We start from the raw sequence: 23,735 nt of genomic DNA on the forward strand, positions 1-23,735 counted from the left end.
GTCAAGCTACCTTAAACAGTTTGGATGGTCATGAACTAGCTGATCGGTTTTAATTGATGCTCTAGCCTATTTATATATTGTACTGATTTTAAATAGTATAACTAATGTAAGCTGCTCTGAGCCTGGCTTGTCAGGATACAGTGGCCTAAAAATCCAATACATTATTGTTGTTATTTAGCAATCCAGGGCTACAGTCTTTATGTGCGATCAGTAGTGCTGACAAATAGGTGTCAATACTGTTCCTGATCTGCAGGTACCTAACTGTTGTAGCTGCCCCTCTCCCGTACTGGCAGACCTTCTTCTGCTCACTCTGAAATGTCTGGGCATCAGGCTGTTTGCTCTTGCCCTTCAGTGTGTGCCAAGAGGCTTGCACCTTTGGCGTAGGGCTTCTTTTAAATGCAGCAACTCCGTACCTGTTAAAAACATGGAGGCACACCCAATGGGAGTGGTTTTCATCTCAGCATCCCATTCAAGAATACAGAGAAACTCCACACAGTGTGTTTGGCCTAATTGTTCCTAGCTAGGTCTTCTCTGGCATAGGGCTCCTTTTAAATGCATAGCAACCCTGTATCATTTGTATTTTATCTTTTTTCTGCTTCATAATATATTGTTAAACATCTATGATTTTAGTGCTGTATTTAGACCTAGAGAGAAATTCCAGCTTATGGGGGTCTTTGAGATTCATTTATTAAAGGGTGCTGAAAGACTGAAAGGTCACAGTTTTCCCTGTCCTCCTCGTGTTCCACTATAGGAAATTCTGGGCAGATATTTCCCCCAAAGGGAACATTTTAACCAGCTAGAGTAAATTATTGTACTCTGCTTTATCTAGGGTGTAACATAGCTTACCAATTTTCAGAAGTATTGGGAAGAAAAGGAAAAACTAAGGTTAAACTAGTTTGCCATGCATGCAAATTGTTTTCTGAGTTGAACTAGTCCCAGTGGTGAATTAGACGTAGACATTTTAATGCAAATAACTTGTTACATGGAGAGTTTTGAATATAATCCTCAAGGTAAATTGACAAGATAAAATAGATGATTCCCAGCTGTCATGCAATGTCATACAAATAAATACTGACAGGTTTAATAATCCTAATACTGTTTCGTCTGTTATTAAAGAGGTTAATTCCTACTCTTTTAAGATGATAAATTGATCAGTAATTATTTTTAAATGGCCCATACAACAGTTCCTAGAACACAGATATATTAAAATGCATAAAAGTAGACTTCCTATTTTAAAGATACAAATAAATATTGTTGACTATTTTTTGTACAACATGTGCAACTTGCAATAAATTGAAGCATCCTGCAATTAGGATTCGTTTATATTAAAACAGACGAGAAATTATAAAATATACAGCATATTTGGATGTTTTTTTAAGTGCCTAAAATCATGATGTGAGTCATGTGGCATTTTGACATCTAAAGTTGTAGTAGTGTAAGGTTTTGTGACTAGAGTTTGCTTCTTGGGATAGAGTCAGTCCTCCAACCCGAAGAAATTGCTCATCAGAATGGAGTTTGCAGTAGAGGGACATACCCAGACATGAACCTTCAACAATTCCTTACACCAACTCTTTCCCCATATCTACTTGAGTGACATTTTCCCAGGACTGAACAAATCTAGGGCTCATTCACTTGCACTTCTTCTAATGCAATGCCTCAACTAGACTGTACCTGAAGCTGCTGAGTTAGACTTAAGATGCTGACATTGAGTCGTAGTAGTAGTACATTTATTGCAGCATTGCTCCAATAAAGATTAAGAACATAACAGCAATGTTACCACGGGTACATTGATATTACTTAAAAGTTATGTCATATTAAATTGAAAGAGTATATATAATTAAAATAATTTACAGTTAGGTAAAAAATAAACTTTTTGACACATAAAAAAAAAACCTTTCCCCCCCCCCTCTCTTCTTCGTTTTTCGTAATTTCTTTGGATTTTATCGTAAAAGACTTTGGCGAAGTTTATAAATTGGTGCACAGAATTTGGCGACCTCACTAATTTGGTGGGGATTTTCCTCCAAGAGGAGCTTCCTAACCTGAAATTTATCAGAATATCCTGAAATTTTCTCAGACATGGATCGATTCAGCTTAGAACGGGCAACCTTGTAGAATGGGCCTCCAAGAAACATGTGATCCAGTGTTTCAACTTCCCCAGAATTGCATGGACAAAATCTCTCTGAGCTTGGGATCTCATTATACCTTCCCTGTAAGACCGCAGAAGGTAGGGCTGAACATCTGGCTAGAGTGAATGCCCTTCTATGAGTGTGGCTTTCCAAAATGGAAAGGTAGGCAGCTGGGGCCGGAATGTATCTGGTCATAGGGGCGGACATAAATCCGGGTGCCCTCAGCAAGTCAGACTGCCTTTCAATATCATTAACTCTCTAGGTTATAATTTTCTTTGCTTGGTCTCTACCCATCTTCAGCAAAGCCTGGGGGGAGAGACCCAGGCTCTCCAACTTGCTTTTCACGGCCTTTTGCCATTTGGATTCAAAGTTGCCAATTAGAATCAGGGGAAGAAGACCATGGGGATTGAGTTTTATTTTTAACCATAGGAGGAAGGATGATATGCACACTCTTGCTTCTACTCTTAGCATCCCTGTTTCTAGGCGTGCCAAGGGGTTTGATACACATCTAGGGACCTGGAAAACCAGTCTAAGAAACTTACACTGGACTCGTTCCAGTGGTGCAAAACAAGAAGAGGGGGGTCCGAGATGTGTTCCGTAAAGCAGTTGTGCCAGTGTTTTGGCCTGATATAGTTTGAGAGCTGCTGGGATGAAGTGCGCCCCCTTTGTGCAGAGGAATTTGGTTATAGTGTAGATTGATCTATCCCCCAGGCTGGCCACATAGTTACTGTGGGCCTGCTTGCAGCCTGAAGCCTGTAGGACTACTCCCAAATACTTAAAAGATGTTCACCTGCTCCAGCCTATGCCCTTTTAAGTTCCAGACTCTAAGTTTTGGGCTTTTGCCAAAAGCCATTAACTTTGTTTTTTGAAAACTGATGGTTAGTTTTTCATTGTCGCAATATAAGGCGAATCTGGCAAGAGCTCTTTTAAGTCCTATAGGGGTTCTGGATAATATAACTGTGTCATCTGCATACAAAGAACCTGACATTGAGTCATAGCAGCAGAACCTGAGGAGTGAATAACTTGGCAGAAAGCAATCATCCCTCTATAACGGGTGGCTTGGCTATTGAGGCCACTGGGAAGAGCCTTGGGGTCACCCTCCACTGGGACCACCTGGTCCTGGGGCCACCCCAGTGCAAAAAGAGGGATTGATCAAAGCTAGATGGTAATCCTTCTCGTGGAGCCTGTACCTACTGTTTTATTGTACAGTCATGAATGTTGTGAAAGAGTTTCAGGTAGCTTATATTGTGAGGATAATATTTGCTAATTGGTAAATGTACTGAACGTAGGTACATTTGTGAAGAGTCCTAAATGAACTTCCTTAAATAAGCCACTTAGAAAATTTTATTCATGCTTAACTTATTTTATTTTCAGGTATGTCAGAACACATCAAGGATCCCACAACTATTGATGAACCTCACCAGGCTCCAGAAGAAATCCAGTCTGATTCTGAGGTGATTGGTGGTATATAATTGGGGTTCTCCAAAAATCAGCCAATCCAGTAACAGACTCAGACTGGAAGACAACCTTTAAGTGATCTTTTTTAAACTTCATTGTGTAACTGGAAAAAGAAGCAAAAATCAGACTTTGATTAATGGCAAGCTATTTTTCAGTTAACTTGTTTTGCTCACTGTAGTTCTGTTGCCTGAGTTTATATTACATCAGAAAGCAACTTGGAACATGGAGGTGGTGAGGATTTTGTAGATGCCACAGGAAGTATATAGATTCTCCCATAATTTTTTTTTAAAGTTGGCAGACCTGACAATTTTTCAAGTTTAGGTGCATATGTGATTCTATTATGCGCAGAATCCAAGAATCCCTTTGCAAAATCGAAAACTAAGCAGGGCTGGCCCTGGTTAGTATTGGGATGGGAGTGTGTGTATGTGTGTTAAGTGCTGTCAAGTCACTTCCAACCTATGACAACCCTATGAATTAACAACCTCCAAAATATCCTGTCATCAACAGCCTTGCTCAGATCTTGCAAACTGAGGGCTGAGGCTTCCTTTATTGAGTCAATCCATCTCATGTTCTGCTGATGTGGCCTTTGATCCCTGAAGTGGGTGGACGCATCTTAGTCTGGATAGAGTCCTTATGGTATTGCTCTCAGCTTTGCTGACACACACAAACCCCTCACCATGTTAAGGTGTGTGTCCAAGGGGAAGACACCAAGGAGTACGAAGGTTTCTACGCAAAGGCAGGCAATGACAAACCATCTCTGAACTTCTCTTGCTTTGAAAACCCTATGCCATCGCCATAAATCTGCTATGACATGACAGCAACCCCCCCCCCCAAACCGGTACTAACTGGCATATTTATGGAATTTAAAAATATAAATGCCTTAGTTTTCTACAAGCAAAACTGAAAATATACCTAATAATAGAGACAAAGCTACAAACAGCTGTTCCCTATGCAGTGTTTGCACAGGTATCCTAATTTTGAAATCTGATTGAGAAAAAAAATCATAGTTGAAATTAGAAAACAATATTTGACGAAAGGAAATAAAGTGTATTTGGATAGACCATCTCATACAGTCACAATAGGTAAGGCTGCCAGCATGCCTGGAAAGCAAGTTAAACTTTGCAACGTTGAAAGCCCTGAATGCTATTAATTTATTATCAAACACATAGCATGCTAATTGCTAAAATTATTCACACGTAAACGTATGCTTGAAAAATCTGTTGTCTATTTTTATGATATACATAGGAATTATCATTACCTAATGTAGATGGTCTTGCATAATATTTTTCATGTTATACATTTTGAGTGAGCAGAACCTTGTCTTAGAAAGCATTTCACTTGTTCTTCTAAAAGAGAGAAAAATATTTTATAGGCATTTTTCTGAGTGGTCCCCAACACTTCCCAGTTTTGCCATGTGAAAAACTGAAGAAAAATCTTCAGCAAAAAAAAAAAAAAGAAGTCCTGAATTTTTCCAGCCTTCACATGCACATCTTGTTATCTTATATCAGTGTATACAAAGTAGGGCCTGATTTGAAGGATACAACTGGTGTTGGGTTGATACAGGGAGGCGTAGTTTCTAAGATATGTTACTCCCTGTTTTTGCAATGGTTTGAAAAGTATGGATCAGTGTGACAAAATCCTCTGTATCCAGAAAGAGGCAGAACTTGTGAAATAAGTGTTGATAGTTTGAAGTCTGGCTTGTTGGTCTGGGAGTATAATTCTCCCTTTGGGTAAAAGAAGTCTTGGATTCACTTATCAGGCAAGTCCTTGTTCAGAGGAAAGAGAGGGGGTGTATCTTCCAGGTCATCTCAACAGATAACAGGATGCTGGGTTATATTGGCCTGATCTAGCAGGGCTCTCTTGATGGTTTTAAGATAAAAGGTTCAGGATTCTTACAGTAAAATCAACTAAAGACAAATAAAACAACGAATTCCACATAGTGCAAATGCATGCAACTCTTTACCCTGTTCTGTCAGTGCCATCTATGTGGGATCAAAGCTGTTGGGTTTTTTTCCCACTTGTGACTCTCAGGATGATTTAACTGCCACTGGTTTGCGCAAATACAGGTGTAGTTGAGAAGCTGATGCTTAATACCTAATTGCTCTTTCATAGTGAAAGATTAATTCACTACCCTTTTCCTCCTCACTTAATTCTGCTGAGATTGCATCTGCCCATCTGGTTTTTGTCTGCCTTGCTACTCTCTTGGGAGCTGAAAATGCATCGCTAATCTGCATCTAGAGATGGAAAGTGAAAAGTAGTTTCAGGTGTTATGAATAATTGCTCTGCAACGACTGTGAGAAAAACATAAGCAAGCACAACAAGGACACTGTGAGCCAGTGTGGCATGATTAGAGTCTTGGGCTATGGTTAGGTAAAAGGTAAAGGTCCCCTGTGCAAGCACCGGGTCATTCCTGACCCATGGGGTAATGTCACATCCCGACGTTTACTAGGCAACTTTGTTTGCGGGGTGGTTTGCCAGTGCCTTCCCTGGTCATCTTCCCTTTACCCCAGCAAGCCAGTACTCATTTTGCCGACCTCGGAAGGATGGAAGGCTGAGTCAACCTTGAGCCGGCTACCTGAAACCGACTTCCGAACTCAGGTCATGAGCAGAGCTTGGACAGCAGTACTGCAGCTTACCACTCTGCGCCACGGGGCTCTGTAGGTAACCAGGTCCAAATCCCCACTCAGCCATGGAGCTCACTGGATGACCTCGGGCCAGTGACTCTTTCTCAGCCTGACCCTTATTGATGGGATAAAACGAGGGGACACATAGGGAGCTCTGAGCTCCTGGGAGGAGGAGCATGATAAAAATGCAGAGATAAATTTTAATGTGGATTAGCAGTTTGAGGCCCCGTCTGATGCACACAGTGTAATTGTTTATTGTCCAGGGAGCTGTGGTGGGGGGTAATTCAAGCTTATTTGCAGCCCATCTGCCATCACTGTGATTGCATCAGATCTCTTGAACATAATGTGTAAACCAAACCATTGTCCAGTACAACAGGTTCCAGCCTGGAAACAGTATTGAAAAATATTATTAAATATTCAGTAGTATTGAACTAATTTGGTAGATTGACTAGGTCACTTACCATAAAACCTCTTAAAGGTTAAATAGAATACAGTAAAAGAGAAGATACCTTGAGTCTCAGTGAGATAGGTGCACTGTAGATGAAGTTAATAAATGTATGTGAGATTGACTTCTCTGTATGAAATTACATGTCTTTTAGTGAAAGTTGGATAAGGGTTTTAAGTCTCTTCATGATCCTGTCGGTATACAGGAAGAACTGCAAAAGCCTTATTAGTGAATGATACTTTTTTTCTACTTATGGCTGCACACTTTACCACCATCAAAGATTGCTTTGTGCCTACACCCATAGAAAACAGTCTTGTCATCATGCAGCACTGTTTTGTTCAAGTTCAGCAACCCTATTGGGACAGAGTCGCTGCATTAAAAATCAGTTCAGGCAAATGATTAAATAATGGCTGCCACACGAGGGCACTCGAACACTAACTTGTGTAAACCCGTAGTGTAATTTGAACTTCACAAAACTCAAAGTTTTTGCATTTAAACTTTCCAGATGTGCTCTTTCAAATTGTCTAGTGGTAATAATTTAAAATCTCTTGAACATTTCGTGGCATGCAGATTAAATGCTTTCATAAATGCTTGTGGAGGTATTCTTCTCAACTAAATAACTGACAAATTTATGGGTACAAACATTAAACAAGTGCAGCCTTGCAGTTAGCTACTTGTCAAATATTTCCTTCTGGGGGAACAACTTTCCAGACTTGCTGTTTCGAGTTACCCTGTAACTGGTAAACTTTTTTTACCCGTATCTGCAAGACTAGGCAAACATCTAGCTTTTAGTATCATTTTCAACAACTCAAGCATGTCTTTTCTATGAGCTTATGCCACTGTTAGGCACAAAACTAATTTTATCATACTTGTTGAGGTTACTGCAAGTAAAACAGGAGAGAACGATATCTACAGGGGTGGTATATTTAGTGATTTCTAATTTGCAATCCATTCCATTCTGCTTTCAGTTTCCTGAAACTGAACTTCCTTCTTCCATTTTAAAGGGAAGGTGAATGCCCTTGTTGGTTGCAGGATGTAGTGACATGCCGTTCTCTCAAATAGATAGCTGCTGCATTTAGTGTGTTAATCTATATTCAAGGCAAAGAAGGGATAACACTTTTAATTTTGTAGCGTTGGAATACTCATGGCTGTATCTGAGCAGGCTCCTACAGTAGGAAGTCTGAGTGCCCTTTACTTGAGTCTTAGCCTCCTTGCTCTCTCCCACGGCACAAGGCAGAGCAGGCTGCTGCACCTGCTGGCCAGATCTGAGTGAGCAGGCTCTGCGGAGAAAGGACAGGTGCTTTGCCCACTTTCTCCTGTAGTGCCTGCTGAGCACTTAGCCAACCAGTAGTGCAGTGAGCTTCAGATGTCTTCTGAATAGCTACACATTTTCAAAGTGCAATCCTCAGCGTGGTGTTGTGGTTAAGAGCGGTGGTTTGGAGCGGTGGACTCTAATCTGGAGAACCGGGTTTGATTCCCCACTCCTCCACAGGAGCGGCGGAGACTAATCTGGTGAACCGGCTTGGTTTCCCCACTCCTTCACATGAAGCCAGTTGGGTGACCTTGGGCTAGTCACAGCTCTCTCAGCCTCACCTACCTCACAGGGTGTCTGTTGTGGGGAGGGGAAGGCGATTGTAAGCTGGTTTGATTCTTCCTTAAGTGGTAGAGAAAGTTGGCATATAAAAACCAACTCTTCTTCTTCTTCCTATGCACATTTACCAGAGAGTAAGTCCCATTTAAGAAAGTGGGACTTATGCCTGAGTAAACATGCACAGAATCGCACGTGTCTTCATGGTCCCTGTGCTGGGAAGTTTTGGGATGTTTTGAATTTGGTGGCTTCTCAAATTATCCATCCTTCTATCCTGGGTGATAACAAGAGAAGAGAAAGGTACAACAAACTCTTTAGAAACTGGAATAATTCATAATTAACATAGGCCTAAGATAAAATTAACAGTATTGTTTTTAAAACAAACACAACTTGTCCATAATGACTATATCAAAGTTGTGGAGATACAGGGCTTCTGTGTAGAAAAGAGCTAATAGAAATTAACTCATACCCTGCCAGAAATTTTGTTAGTCTTTAAGGTGCTAATGTACTCATGCTCTTTTCTACTGCTAGTAACAGACCGACACAGCTACCCATCATGTTCTGTCTCCATGGAGATGTTCTGTGTATGAGACTGGATCAGCATATGCAGCTGAATGGGGCATACTACTGTTGAATACTACCCATAAAGCAAAACTCCTTGCAAGTAGCAAACTTAGCACTTAGAGAAGCTCTAACTATCCAGTCACCTTCAATTCTAAAGTTCAACTTGAAGGGAATTTTTTAACATAAAGAAGCATTTATGTTTTTAACATGCTGCCTAATAAATAATTTAGGAGATTGAAAATTGGCACTCTGTTCTGTTTCATAAGTCTGACTTGCAAACCTTTCCCCTCACTCTAGATATACAAGGGGAGGCTAAGGTTCAGAAATTGTAGGGAGAGACATTCCTACATGCTGAGAGATACTTTGGTAATTTAAAAGGGTACATAATATTACTAATGTATTATTGTATGTGTGTGTTTGGTGTGCACAGAACATACTACAGTAGACGTGTGGCTCTCAGTTGGTGGTAATTATTCATGTGGATCTTCATGAGCCACAGAGTGAGTACTACTGATGTACAACAAAAATAAACTCTCAGTAAAACTGAAGATGATGTTCAAGGCTGTAAAACAAGTGGCAGATGATTATGTGCTTGGCACTATTTCTTTGAGTACTTTTAGTCCTATTAATGGCCTGTCATATATCAAAATGAATGTAACTGCATTGGTGTTCGGCCATGATAATACTGTCAGAAGCATTTTGTGTTTCATGACTGGCAGAAGTTACTGTGCATGTGCAACTTGGCAATTACTTTGGACTTATGTAACATTGCAGGGAGCTTAACCATAGTCTGGGACAAAGAATACCTACTTGGATTTCTAGAAGACGTAATCACTGACCAAATGATGGCTCATAGTATCAGTACATTGAGATTTCCAAGGTTCAGTTTCCCCAAAGTATTTAGAAGAGTTTACAGTTTTGTTTTTTTAAATCTCTCTTTGTATTGCAGGACTGTTCAATGGCTCAAGAATATCCAAAAAATTCAGCTGCAGAGATTCCAGTGACTAGTAATGGAGAACCTGAAGATACACATGAGCACAGTTTTAATAGGGTATTAATATGTCTTTATTTCTACTCATCTACTCCCCAAATAGTATAATTAGATTAATGCTGAAAAGTATATTACCTAGATTACTTAACCATCTGCTATTTTGAGAAAGTGTGGTTACCCCAGAGATTAATATGAATTTTATGCTTTAAAATGAAAACACAGAAAGGTAAGCTACAAATAACTTCGTAAGAGGTATAAGACACATTGAGAAGAAATGTGTGCATGTTAAACTGTAATGTCTTCACACTGAAACTGTTACTCCCACCAATGCAATTTTGGTGGGTTTTCCTCTCCTCAATTCAAACGTAAGTTTCTTGGTGGTAAGACAGGCTAAAATCCCAGATGACTGTATTACACAGACAAATGTGAAGGAATAAATGCTTGGTGGAATCTGAGACCCTGATTGACTATTATTTGATATTCTTCCCTCAGTTATTATGTCAGAGCTTACCTCCCATTTTAAAATATTAGTGTTCAAAGGAATGCAAAATAATGAGTTATATCCATTTTGGAATGGAACTTTGCTGCCTTACTCCTCTCCCCCCAATCCACTGTTCCCCTCAAGAGACTGTCCTGGGGGTTAAGTGAAGACCTAGCAATAGCACTGGGCAGGATGTGGGGAATGGTAAAATGGGCCTGCACATGCTCTCTCTACCACTGCCTGTTTTGCCTAGGTAATGGTTGCAGATGGAATACTTCAGCCAACCAATATCCTATCACCTATTTCTACTTCATTTTCTGCTGCAACCACACTAAGCTTTCCTTAAAACCATCCCCCTGAGTATGCAGTATCTACTTAAACTTATTGTGAAGTCCCAGTTTTAGGAACAAATTGTTTTTTGTATTGTTCCTTGGTATATGGGTAGTAGGCATAAGAAGTTAGCAAGGTGCTCTGAATCAGTTTCTTTAAAACAAAACCTTACTATGAAAAAAAAACTATAAAACTGTATAACTTTGGGTGAATTATATGAGAAACCCGAAGATGCTATGGAAAGTTATGGTAGAATGTGGAACTGGCTGTAGAATATTCCAAAAATCTCAAAATTCTCAGTAGGCTGTGTGGGGAGTGGCAGTTGTATCTTATCCCTGTATATATATATTGCCTTCAAGTCACATCTGTCTTATGGTGACCCCCTGTTGGGATTTTCAAGGCAAGAGACATTCAGAGGTAGTTTGCCATTGCCTGCCTCTGCATCACGACCCTGGTATTCCTTGGAGGTCTCCCATCCAAATATTTGCCAGGGTCAACCTTGCTTAGTTTCTGAGATCTGATAATATCAGGCTAGCCTAGGCCATCCAGGTCAGGGCATCCCTGCATTTAGCCTATTACAAAATAGCAAGCAAGGACTAAAAAAAAGTGCAAAATAGTGTTCTACATTCTGAACAAAGCAGAGAAGAAAAACAGTGTAGTGGGAAAAATATTTAATACCACACAAAGATTCCTACATGTTTTGCATGCTTCTTCATCAGGAGATCTGTAAAGTAATGGTGGGAACATCTTGAGAGAAGATTACAGATCCTTTGATGAAGCTGCAGCGAAGCGCATAGGCATGTATGGAATACAGTAACATATTTTCCACTCCTGCACCATTGTTTTTCTTCACTGCTTTGTATTGACTCTTTTCTTACCTATATTCTGGACAGCGATGAGAAAAGTGAAGGAAATTGTGCATATTTTCTAAGTCTTTAAAACTGCCAAATGCAAAATGAAAATGTACATAAACTTTTGGCACACATTTTTGCCTGTTATGGTCATTAACGTTGTGATTTTGAAACCAAAGCTGACTGCCTTTCTCAATAAATCTGAATCTGTTGATTAGAGATTAAAGCCATAATCCTTGGTGATTGTTCATTGCTACAAGACTTTGGCGCTTAGTGGAAAAACAAGAAAATGTGTTCCAGAACTTGGGTGTGGTAAGGGGATGAAATAATGACTCCAGGGAGAGAAGGTGTTCAGAGGCCCCACAAAGAGCAGTGCATCCCTCTTGGGCATTGATTGCAGAGACAAAAAGAACAATTCAGTCTTCTTTGTCAACTAGCATAAAGACTAAGCCATTCTGCCTCTGGTGTCCTCCTAACCACCATTCTTCCTTCCTTCCTGTATCCCCAAGGTCCCATGAGAAAAACGCAAATGAAAACTATGGCTCAATTTGAACATCATGCTAAAGTTTGGTTTATGTTAATGATACTTTACATCCCAAGCTCTTTTTATTAGGTTAGAGGTCAAGCTGAACTACACCAGTGTTTTACTCTTAGAAAATATCCAGTGTTTAGGTGAAGGAAAATGGACCAGTGAGTGGCCTGGGAACCCATAGTTGAAGTGTTACTGAAGCTGAGTGGGTGTGAACATAAGTTTCTTGTATTGTAGACCCCTGGGGAAACCCCCGAGCAGGGGTTGTGCCTCACTGGTAGAGCATCTACTTCTCATGCACAAGGTCCCAGGTTGAATGCCCACCATCTCCAATTAAAAGGTCAGGTAGGAAGTTTATATGAAAGATCTCTACCAAAGACCCCGGAGTGCGACTGCCAGAAAAGACAATACTGACCTTGGTAGATCAGTGGTCTGACTCAGTATAAGGCTGCTTCAAGTAGGGGAAATTCTAACTTCTATCTGTCCAGAAAGTAGATGAGTATTAAGGATAGGAACCTCAAGCTGATACCTACAGGGGTGTTTTCAGGCTGTTAATAGAAAGTCAAAGTGTTAAATGTTTGTTCAGGACAACCCATATAAAATCCCCCCCCCAACTGTGAACAGAAGATGGTATCCAGTCGTTCCCCCCCACCCCTGTGTATTCTGTTGCTTCTGGTCAACTATGGCCTTTATTCAGTAAATTGTACCATCACTTAGTTTGGGTGAGGTGATGGGGTCCAGTCCAGATAGGCCTAAACAAGTTGGGCTCATTGTGACTCAGGTCTTGCCAAGTTTGCCCGCTGCTGGTTGTGTTTATTATCCATTGTTTACTAATGTGTTTATCCTGGTTAAATTCCTCCAGCTTTTTGAGGCCTTGCGATAAATACTAATCAGGAGCTGTTATTTCAGGGCTTTTAGCATGTGGATTTTCTTATGTTATATGTTGTATAACACTATGAAATAAAGAAGATTGTGCAGCCTGGAAAACCTTTACGAGTGAGATCAAGAACAGCACAAGACTTTGTTTACTTTTCAATCTGAACTGATCAAACCTGTTTCATAATTCCCTTTTGAATAACAGTTACCCACACTCTACTCTTAACCACTTTGACCAAAGTTCACCTTTTTGTTCGTAAGTGAAAGCCTGGCTCTTATGGTAACTTGCCACTAGCTTGAGGGTGGTGGTGGTTAATTTTCACTAATTCCATTCCCACTGCAGACCACCAATTTGCCCCTCATGCTGTACCTGAGAGGCCTTTGTCTCCCATGAGCAGCATTATGGGAAGCGGTGCCAGTTGCGGCAAGAGTGGGGAAGTCCCATTCTGTATTTGAAATGCCTTCCCTTAGAAGAGATTGACTGCAGATCCAAGCCATAGTAAGAAACTAGTTTGTTCCATGTCTGTGGAAGATAGGACATCTCAGGCAGTGCTCCTTGCTGGTCAGAAAATAACATTTTATCTTAAATGCATTTAGTTAGAATTAAGTTGCATTGACGGGTTGGAAACAGTTCCTGTATTAAGGGCTGCATCTTAAAGCCTTCCCAAATGTAACCAAGATAGCAGGATTGTTGACAATGTGACTATTTCTTAGTTTGAGTGTAAGCAGATCTGAGAAAGAGAATAAGAGAATTGTGGCCTCATAGTATATTTGAAGGTGGTAAAGAAAAACTTACCAGCAGGAAAAATAGATTAGAATATAGCATTGACAACCAACATAAGAGTTGATGCTGATTCTTGACCCAATCAAAGCACATTCTGGGAGGCTGTTTATAGAGGGATGCAGGCTTCTGCCGTCTAATCTTCATGCTTCTCAAGCAGGACCTATCTCACACCTGACAAAATATTGGCATATAACATGTGACTCACAAACGTAAGTGAAATCTGAGGTGCCAGCTTTAAAAATGTATTGCATTGTCATAATGAATGTTATGACACCATAAACCAAATAGCAAGCTGTAGGCTACATTATTCAAAATGCTTCAGATTACTCTGTAAAGCCTAAATGTTGCCTGGGATTGGGATTTTTACATGGATTTCCCTTTTTTTTCCAATATTTCCAAGGACCTGAACCGCTCTATACCAGCTGGACTTGGTCTGTCTGAAACCCAGATTACATCTCATGGCTTTGACAGTACCAAGGAAGGGGTCATTGAAGCAGGACCTTTTCAAGGTAAACGTAACACATCAGAGTTGGGGGGGTGGTATAAACATGTTAATGCCTGAAAAGGAATTATACAGTATTTGGAAATATGAAACGTGTGGAAGAGCATATGTATCAGCAAGTCTTTTCCTGAGCATGTAAAGAACTCTAGTGCTGAGTTTTAAAAATCACTTCATGGAGATGGTAAGAAAACAAAGGCAGTCTTACAGTCCAATCATAAGCATATTTGCTATAAAGTTCTACTACATTAAGTGGGAATGAATGCAAGGGAGTAAATTAAGAATGGCAACTTTAATCTCTTATTAACTTGAATGAAGTATTAAATATGGAAAAACTTAAGAGCTGCAGGTAATATGCGTATAAAATCAACACATCTGACACTTGTTGCCTCCATGTGGGTCCAACTAGCCTTCAACTTTCCTGAGGTTGGTGGGACAGCTGGAGGGGAGGGATTATTGAAAAGATTCCAGATGTCGGGGATGGTATTCACAGATGGCAGGATTTATTTATGTTTAATTTTATATCATTCTTTATTTTATGTCTCTAGAAATAAATGCCTTAATTAAATACTTAGCACTGTGTATTGTCCTTCCTTGCCCTGTGCTGCTTTATGACTGTCAAAATGTATATTAGTCTCTAATTAGTATAGGCATTGTACAAGTAGGATACCTGTGAGGAACTGGGGGGGGGGAGGAATCCCATGCTCCCACTGACACCATCCCTGCCACTTCCTTCCTTCTAGCTCCTACTGCCTTTTCAGAAACATTTATTATGGCTGCCAAGCAAATAGTGGCTGAAAATATTTTTTAAGTTGCTATGACTGTACAAGCACAGATACTGCTTCAGTTGTTTGGGTTTTTTAAAAAAACCATTCACTTCTTTTTTATGTCTGATTCCCCCATCCTTCCAGGTTTGCAGAACTCCCCCCCCCCAATCCTTGGTGGCCCCCCTTGCAGACTTTTTGATCCCCACTGAGAACCAGTGTCGGGTGGTGGTTAAGAGCAGCAGACTCTAATCTGGTGAACCAGGTTTATTTTCCCCCTCCTCCACATGAAGCCTGCTGAGTGACCTTAGGCTAGTCACAGTTCTCTTAGAACTCTCGCAGCCTCTTCTACCTCGCAGCCTCTCCTACCTCACAAGATGTCTGTTGTGAGGAGGGGAAGGGAAGACACTTTGAGACTTCTTATGGTAGAGAAAAAGCAGGGTATAAAAATCAACTCTTCTGGGGTGCAGAAAGAACATGCTCAGGATTAAATTTATGGTGCTTTCTTTTGTTAAGTTATCCTTCCGTTTCCACCTGATGTTTGAAGCTACCGGTCCATTCTGTGTTCTTTTTGTGTTTGTTTGTGAAAAAATACTAACATCTAGTATGTAATATGCATCTGACTGTAATAAGGATTATTGTGTTTATTAAAATAAGTGCATTCTGTAATAAATTATCATTTTGACAAAACAGGCATTGTGTGAAAAATGGAAAGTTCTCTTTTTACCATATAGATAGGGACTGGAAAGCAATAACTAATTTCTGGACTTGGATACACTTGGAAATGAGGAAAAGAACAAACCAAAACCATGTATTGTTCTCCTAAATGTCTACAATAACAGTCCAAATGTTTTGCTCCAGAAAATTATCAATTCATATCTGTAGTACGAAAGGAAATGCACAACACTGGAAACTGTTTGATACTCTCCCATCAATTGTATCAACAGGATTGTGATATTAATCCATAATATCCATAATATGTCAATCCATAAAGTGCTACCTTACCCATCACTGCCAAAGTGAACTGGGTTTGTTTCCCCACTCCATATGAAGTCTGCTGGGTGACCCTGGGTTAGTCACAGTTCTCTCAAGTCTCTCATCCCCACCTACCTCACAAGATGTCTGTTGTGGGGAAAGGAAGGTAATTGTAAGCCACTCCTTAAAGGTAGAGAAAAAACGGGGTATAGAAACCAACTTTTCTAGTTAAACCAGTATTATTTTTACTAAGTGGTATTCCTTTTTCCTTTGGGCTAAATATGAAATTTGGCGGAATACAATGGAAGGCACTTCTGCCTGAGGAGCTGTACACTCTTGCTTCTCCTCCCATTTAGCCCATTGAGCTCTTCTAAATGCTGTTCCTAAGGGACCTTTATGAACAGCATGTGTGAGCGAAGTTGGAATCTGCATGGAGAGGGGACTGTGGAAGAAAGTCACCTCTTCCATTAGTGGAGAATGACTTTGGGATTCAGCCACACTGTTCACAAACACCAAAGTCTCCCATTTTCCAAAAGTTATTTTGGAAAGAAGTCGTACCCTGTATGACTTGCTGCCTGTCAGCTTTAAATTGAAGTAATGTAAATGCTTTGAATGAAGTAGTTCATATAATTCAAGTGATCCTATGACTACCGCTACTAGTTCATTTTGAATGTTGAAATACTTCCTTACTAAGTCTCTTTCTTCCTCTCTATTTGATGTACATACATAAAAATTCTCAACAAAAATATTTTTTACAAGTGTTCTTAAGGATGTTTACTGTCAAGTATTTCTACATCTGACAAGACTAGTCTTTCTTATTCAGAGGAATTTTCTCCAGTATTTAGTCTTTTTGCATAAGAAATGTTGATCCAATACAGATGGATTTTCATGGTATATGTCCCATTTCCAGGTTCCTCAGCACCACCCATGTCACCTGTTATATCTCCTAGCAGTGCAGCAGCTAGCAGACTGGCTGGACAAGGGAGTGATTTAATTGTTCCCACAGGTATTTTGGGGTCTGAGCAGATAACCCCCTTGCTGACACAATACTAACTCCCATCTTCAGTGATGATTTATGATTACTTGCGCTGCTTTTACTAAGAATAACTCTTGCTTTCTTGGTTCTGTCACCTGGCAAATCATCCAAACGTCTTTTTTTCCATACTATTTTCTTCCTTTCCAACGCAATAATGTGTTTCTGCTTCAGAAACACGCACTGTGGGGATTGACAAACCATATTTTAAATTATGTAATTAACCTTGCTACTAGAAGCCTTTTTTACTGTCAGTAAGTAGTAATGTTGTTCTGTGCTCTGTTGCAATACATCATTCTCTGCCAAGTTTAAGCTATTCTATGGATTATGTGACTTTGACCAAATTATTTTACTCTTGGTGACTTGATTTGGAGTATTTACATGGCTACAACCAGGAGTGTTGCACAGGCCTTCATAAAGCTGCAAATATATGCTGGTGGCTAACAGTATGAAGGGATCTCAGAAGGCATCTGAAGCCTCTATATTTTACAGGTTTTTAAAGTCAGATTTGACTAGAACATTGAATGGCTTATGAAGAGCATTGTGTTAACTGCTCCATGTAAATGCATCCTATTTTACAACAATTCAGAATCTGCACGTATATGGTCTGCTGGATGTGGGTCTCAATACAAATCAGATTGGTTGGTTGCTTTTTTCTTGCCCTTTCTTTTAAAAGAACGCTGTCAGTTGCTGTTTAGATTATACCCAAAACATGTTCTTACTAGGTTATTACGTTGTACTTGGCAAACAGTTCAGGTTTTTGGAACAGCAGGTTGCTATGTGTCTCAGCATGCTCTAACCTGTTTACTAAAATAGTATCATCATCATTGGAGTCCATTCAGCCCTGGCAGTTCATCTTTGTTCTAGCAAGGTGTTGCTTGGAACTTAAAAGTTTGCATGAGCACTAATTTGAAAGAACACTGTACAGTTTGCAGAAGTGAGGCATACTGTGATTTACCACAAGAACAAAAATTTTAAAAAATTTCTCTACTTGAATTTTGTATCATTTGGATTAAATAAAGTGTGCTTATCGTGACCTTTCTAAATTGCTGATGTTTTGCTTGCAAGTCTTTTATGAATTTCTGCCTAGGGCTAGGTGCTACTGCTGTTTTCTTGGCTTGAGCGTCGTGGGAAAGATTGATTTCTGCACTTGAGAGACACTAAACTGATATGTTGTGTGAATTTGTTCAGTGGTGCACTGGAAAGAATGAATCTGATATGGCAGCTTATGCACCAATGTAGCTCTTATTACTTGAAGAAATCTGAATATGGCTGCTCCTTCCCTCTGCATTGCAGTGACTTTGCAACAGCCACTAGAGCCACTGTAGATGCAGAATGTTTCCTCAGAACTGCTTCACACACATCTTCCAAAATCAAAACATCTGAAGGGGCAAAGCGTCACATGGTAGACAAATGCAGGGGCTGTGGGGTCAATTGCAGGTCCCCAGCGTGTGTCCCTTTGTGTTCAGATATCTCCGCACTGTACATTAAGTACACATCACAATGCCTGCACCATCTGCTGAACGAAATGTGAAGCTGCCCTTAAATCTTTGCTGGGATTGTAAAGGAGGGTGTTACAGAAGTAGGGGTGGGGCAGGAGAGAGTGCAAATACTCCTTGAGAGTATTTGAACAGCAAACCAGTACAGTTTGTGGATTTTCAAGTTTTAGGAGGAACTTCTATTGTCCTTAACAGTACATTCGCTTTGGGGGAAATTCAACTTTACCTTCGGATGGGACTCCTTTATAAATAAGCAGGCAGTGACATTCTGTGTCCTTGCAACTTGGTCCTGTACTTATTTGCTCTGAAGTCTCCTAGAATTCGCCGTGGCTTGCTTCCAATTAAGCTTTAGTTGGTTTGCAGTCACCATTTAAGAAACAAATGAAAAAAAATTATGGTGAAGGTGTATAATGCTGCATATTTTCCACATGCTTGGGAAAATTTTAATTCTCCAGTATGCTGAGACAAATCTCAATTTCATATTGTGAAAAATGAAGCATGTGGCTAACTGTGTAATGTGTTGGGTCTACTTTGTTTATGAAATGTGCTGTTAACAGAGATGGTATCTTAAATTAGCTTAATTAGAACTCTAGGTTACTAGTAATAACAGACATCAGTACAAATGCCCAAGCAATCTTATTTAGTAAGGTTAATTTACTGCAATACTAAGGCCCAGATTAGTGAACTATTCTCTTCAGAATTATATAGAAAATATTTTACTTTGTAGCTTTTTACTTTAAATATTTCTCCATTGCAATTGCATCAACACTTGAATGTCTGATTTTTTTATTTGTGGCTTCTAAAACAGGCAATCTACGGATGCAGCAAAAGAGTGGACCAGTTGTTCTAGCAGATGAAATGAAGAATCCAGCCATGGAAAAACTGGAGCTTGTGAGAAGGTGGAGCCTAAACACTTACAAGGTTTGTATTCATTTACAAACCATTCACTGCATTCAGTTCAGCATCCTGGTTTTTTTATTTTTTTGCTTCACACATAAAAGGTTTTGGCAGTTTATCAGAAAGAGAAGTGACATATTTTGTTTTGTTTTTATTTTAATCTTCTGGTACACTGCCCTTTTTGGAGATGAAGGAAGGTTATGAAAGAGGAACATACAATAAGGAACATAATCTGTTTTTAAAGTTTGTAAACGATGTTGAGTGTCAACTTGTCTTGAGTTAAAATGAGGCGGTAATCATTCAAAACAGTAATATAGCCTAAATGCTGAGTTTGGGATGAATTGCATCACTAATAACACTTCTGTCTGTAAGATGTAACAATGGAACTTAAGATCTTATTGTGAACATCTCAATGTTTTGAGTTTGTGGATTTCAAATTGTAAAGCGGGAGACAATTCATGTTTCAGTGGTGCTGTTTTTTGATCAGGGTGGAGACTTTCTTATGTCACCTTTCAGCAGGTTTCTCGGTGCAGTTAATTGCCACTCCCTTAATCTGTGAAATAGTAAGGAGTTATGTCAGGACTCTCCCACCCATCAGTGCCGCTCATACTATTACAGCTACATCACTTCTTCTAATAGTGAACTCAGTGCCCTCAGTGCCCTACCAGTAGGGCAGCAAAATGGGGCTGCTGTCAAAAAGATAAAGTTATGTACTTACTTGGGGAGGACTTCTCAGCTGTGTAGAAATGTATTGATTTGTCAATTTTAAAAAGCCTCCAAATATTGTCCGATGAGGGCTGAGTATGTTTATTATCCTTCAGGAATCATATAAACATTGTAAGCAGTGGTGGGTGGTGGGCAATATTAGGCCTTTTTGAGACTGTAGCAGAACTTGCAATCTTTTTGAAGTAGGGCCCATTTCTAAATGCATTGTACTTTCCGGGACTTGCTTGCAAAATAATCCCAGACTACTTTTTCCCTCTTCGAACATAAAAATGCAGTAATCCAAGGCCAGTTTACACGAAACAAGTTTATATTTTTAATGTTTGTTTATAAACATATAGCATTTCTGTGCAGCAGACAATATTTCATGGCCATTTTGTACAATGTTTGGGTTCCAGCTTGGTTTGAAAACCACTGGTTCATAGTTTATCCTGGGGGGAAAGGAGGGTTGAAGGACACATGCCAGGAGGCATGCATCCCTCACTCCTGATTCCCCGGTATAATATAACTGAGTTCCAAATCTAATTCAGTAACCAGGAAAGGATATGTTAGGATACCAAACCTTGCTGGGTACCCAAAAGGTTGGGTGAACTCAAATCAAACACTGACATATATTTATTCGAAGGCAAATGCCTTATGGCTACAGATACAGGGTTAAGAACATAAAAAAGCCATGCTGGATCAGACCAAGGTCCATGAAGTCCAGCAGTCTGTTCACACAGTGGCCAACCAGGTACCTCTAGGAAGTCCACAAGCAAGACAACCGCAGCAGCATCCTGCCCGTGTTCCATAGCACCTAATATAATAGGCACACTTCTCTGATCCTGGAGAGAATAGGTATGCCTCATGACTAGTATCCATTTTTACTAGTAGTCATGAATACCCCTCTCCTCCATGAACATGTCCACTTCCCTCTTAAAGCCTTCCAAGTCGGCAGTCATCCTGGGGCAGGGAGTTCACGATTTAAGTATGCGTTGTGTGATGAAATACTTCCTTTTATCAGTTTTGAATCTCTCATCCTGCAGCTTCAGCAGATGACCCTGCATTCATACTACCTGCTGACTGTTCATTGGATGTCCCGTTTCTCATTGGATGTCCCATCCTGCTGATTGTACAAGATTTACACTATGTAATCTGCCCTGAGTCACAGCAAGGAAGTTGGACTATAAATAACATAATAATAATAAATAATAATGTGTGCCTGCACAGAAGACCACATGATGAACAAAACTTGCCTATCAAATGTCTATGAAACAGATCTGCATTGCCTATACTCTCAGACACATACACACATCTCAGAAGATTGAAGGATCGGGTTATATGAATTGCCACCCTGGAACACAAGCAGGTTCCTATTAGAGTAACACTATTAGCAATGTTGTACGGTAATATCCATGAACTGAACTGAAATGACACTTGTGATTGTATTCAGGTTCATTGAACAATATGTGATTGAAGAGGAATGGGAATGAATGGAAATGAAGACAGTCAAGTCTTAATTGTTCCCTTATCCCCCTTTTCCAGAGCTTATGTTTGTTTGAAATAAGGGTTGAATTAATGAAGTATATTTCATTTAAAAAAACTAATGGTTTACGCTTTCACATTCTTTGTATCCTACTGCTTGGGTTATTCCTCAAACACTGGTAAACTTAACTAAGTTCTACATGCTTTTGATTTAGGTGTACTCAGAAGAACAAGTAATACTGAAGTCATCTGGTCTCCTATTTTCAGGATGACTTGAAATCTTTTTAATGAGTTCTTTGCTCCTTGACTGTCCACATAGCAGCAGTAACCCAAAATGACATTTTTAGCCTTTAACCAGAAAAATATGCATGTTCTTTGCAGAGGAAACCATTTTTAAATTTAACTAACTTGCCCTAATGGGCCTTTCACAGAGGATCATTTGTACAAATCAGTGCAATGTTGCAAAGCCTCTGTTTAAAATTCTGTATTTTGAATCTTTGGTATGGTACATCTTAAGGTAACTTTTAAGCTCCCAAATCAGGACTCTGTTACCTTAAATGTAGACACAGTCTTGTAGATACTGCAAATATAAGGTACTTAGGGTAAAACTCCAACCATATTTTAGCAACATACATATATAGTCCATTTGTTGCAATTTCATTTTTGGCTGCACTCCCTGACAAGTCAGGGCATATGGGCACAACTTGTCAGGATGGCTGAGCTGTTCTAAGGCGCTGCATTCAGGTCGCAGTCTCCTCTGGAGGTGAGGGTTCGAATCCCACTTCTGGCACATTCAGCTTTGAGGAGGGGCTATGGCTCAGTGGTAGAGCATCTGCTTGGCATGCAGAAGGTCCCAGGTTCAATCCCCGGCATCTCCAGTTAAAGGGACTAGGCAAGTAGTTGATGTGAAAGACCTCTGCCTGAGACCCTGTAGAGCTGCTGCCGGTCTGAGTAGACAATACTGACTTTGATGGACCAAGGGTCTGATTCAGTATAAGGCAGCTTAATGTGTTTCATGTGTTTTACAATATTTGTATAGGGGACTTGCAACTTGTGGCCTGTGGGCAGTATCTGGCTGCCAGCTGGCCTCTGGCAGAATGTTTCTGCCTCTTAGTTCATGTGACAGTCACAGTGATAGTGTGGCAAGATAAAATGAGTTTAAAACAGTGGCAAGAAAAGGAGCAGCAGCTCCTGATAACCTTCCCTCCTGGAATGTGTCTTACAGACGCTAGGTGGCCTGGGTCTAGATTGGTTGCTAACTGGAGATGTAGAGGTTGACCCAGTCTTCAGTCATCATATATCTCACAAGCTTCCAATGGACATATTCATAGCCCTGCCATCTGTCCTTTCAGTTTATTGAGCAGTGGATACTGATTTGCAGTATCTACTGCAGATGTAGAGGGCACTGCCTGATCTTTTGGCACAGCCCATGTGATTACTTTTATACAGAATTTCTTGACTTGAAGTGCTAATGACACTTTTCTCCTTAGCGATTTTATAATTTAAAAAAATTAAACAGCAGACATCAACTTGTGTGAATTTCTTTCTGTAGTCTTGTGTTGGAATGCCTGTGTTGGTTGTCGGTTAACTTTTTTGTTTACAGCTGTTTTACACCAAGCTGAAAATTCAATAATAGATTGGTATTTGGCAGTGTATCCTTAGTGTAGGAAAATACATGCTTTCCTGTCTTCCTTGTTCCCTTATCTCTGTCTTTGGGGAAAACTCCCAGAGTTTAATCTTGTGAAATAATCTCCCTTGCTGTAATTAGGTTCTATCTTAGTGGCCCTTTTTCATTACTTCATATTACTTGAAGTATAATGCCTATTCCAGATTCTTCGCTTGAATACTTTCATGCCAAGTGTACTTTTTCTTGAAAAATTAATTGAGCATGCAATCCCACCATCTTCACTCCCTTACTGGAGAATATCTGTTATTAATCAATGTTTACATTCTTTGATGTGCTTTTAACACTGTTTATGGAGGTTTTTTTTTTAATTGCTCGGGGTTTTGTGCCATAGGTTTTTTTCTGTTTTAAAAGTAATCTAAACAGTTGTCTACTCCATTGTCAACTAGATAAATGAGAACCTAAATAATGAGTCATAAAGTGAGATATCCACATTTGGAAACTTCTGGAGCTTAAATGGAAGGGGGTAACTACTGAGAGCCCTTCATCCATGCAGAAAAATGTTAGGGCTTGTAATGAATCCTGCTTTCCTTCCATTGGGGACCAAATG

General features: G+C 39.9%; 1 protein-coding gene across 2 annotated transcripts in view; it reads left to right on the plus strand.

Moving 5' to 3' along the window:
• Positions 1-3,502: 3,502 nt before the first annotated feature.
• The window catches only part of ARFIP1 (ADP ribosylation factor interacting protein 1), a 38,036-nt gene continuing 17,803 nt past the window's right edge, over positions 3,503-23,735 (plus strand). The window contains exons 1-5 of one of the 2 annotated variants that reach the window (XM_056855615.1): positions 3,503-3,580; positions 9,755-9,856; positions 14,048-14,156; positions 16,796-16,891; positions 19,226-19,338. In XM_056855615.1, the coding sequence (XP_056711593.1) occupies positions 3,503-3,580; positions 9,755-9,856; positions 14,048-14,156; positions 16,796-16,891; positions 19,226-19,338 (498 nt within the window). The remainder of the gene's footprint in view (positions 3,581-9,754; positions 9,857-14,047; positions 14,157-16,795; positions 16,892-19,225; positions 19,339-23,735) is intronic. The other variant, XM_056855616.1, reaches the window with a different exon arrangement.

The sequence above is a fragment of the Euleptes europaea genome, chromosome 9 (genome assembly GCF_029931775.1).
Source record: "Euleptes europaea isolate rEulEur1 chromosome 9, rEulEur1.hap1, whole genome shotgun sequence".
NCBI classification, from domain to species: domain Eukaryota; kingdom Metazoa; phylum Chordata; class Lepidosauria; order Squamata; family Sphaerodactylidae; genus Euleptes; species Euleptes europaea.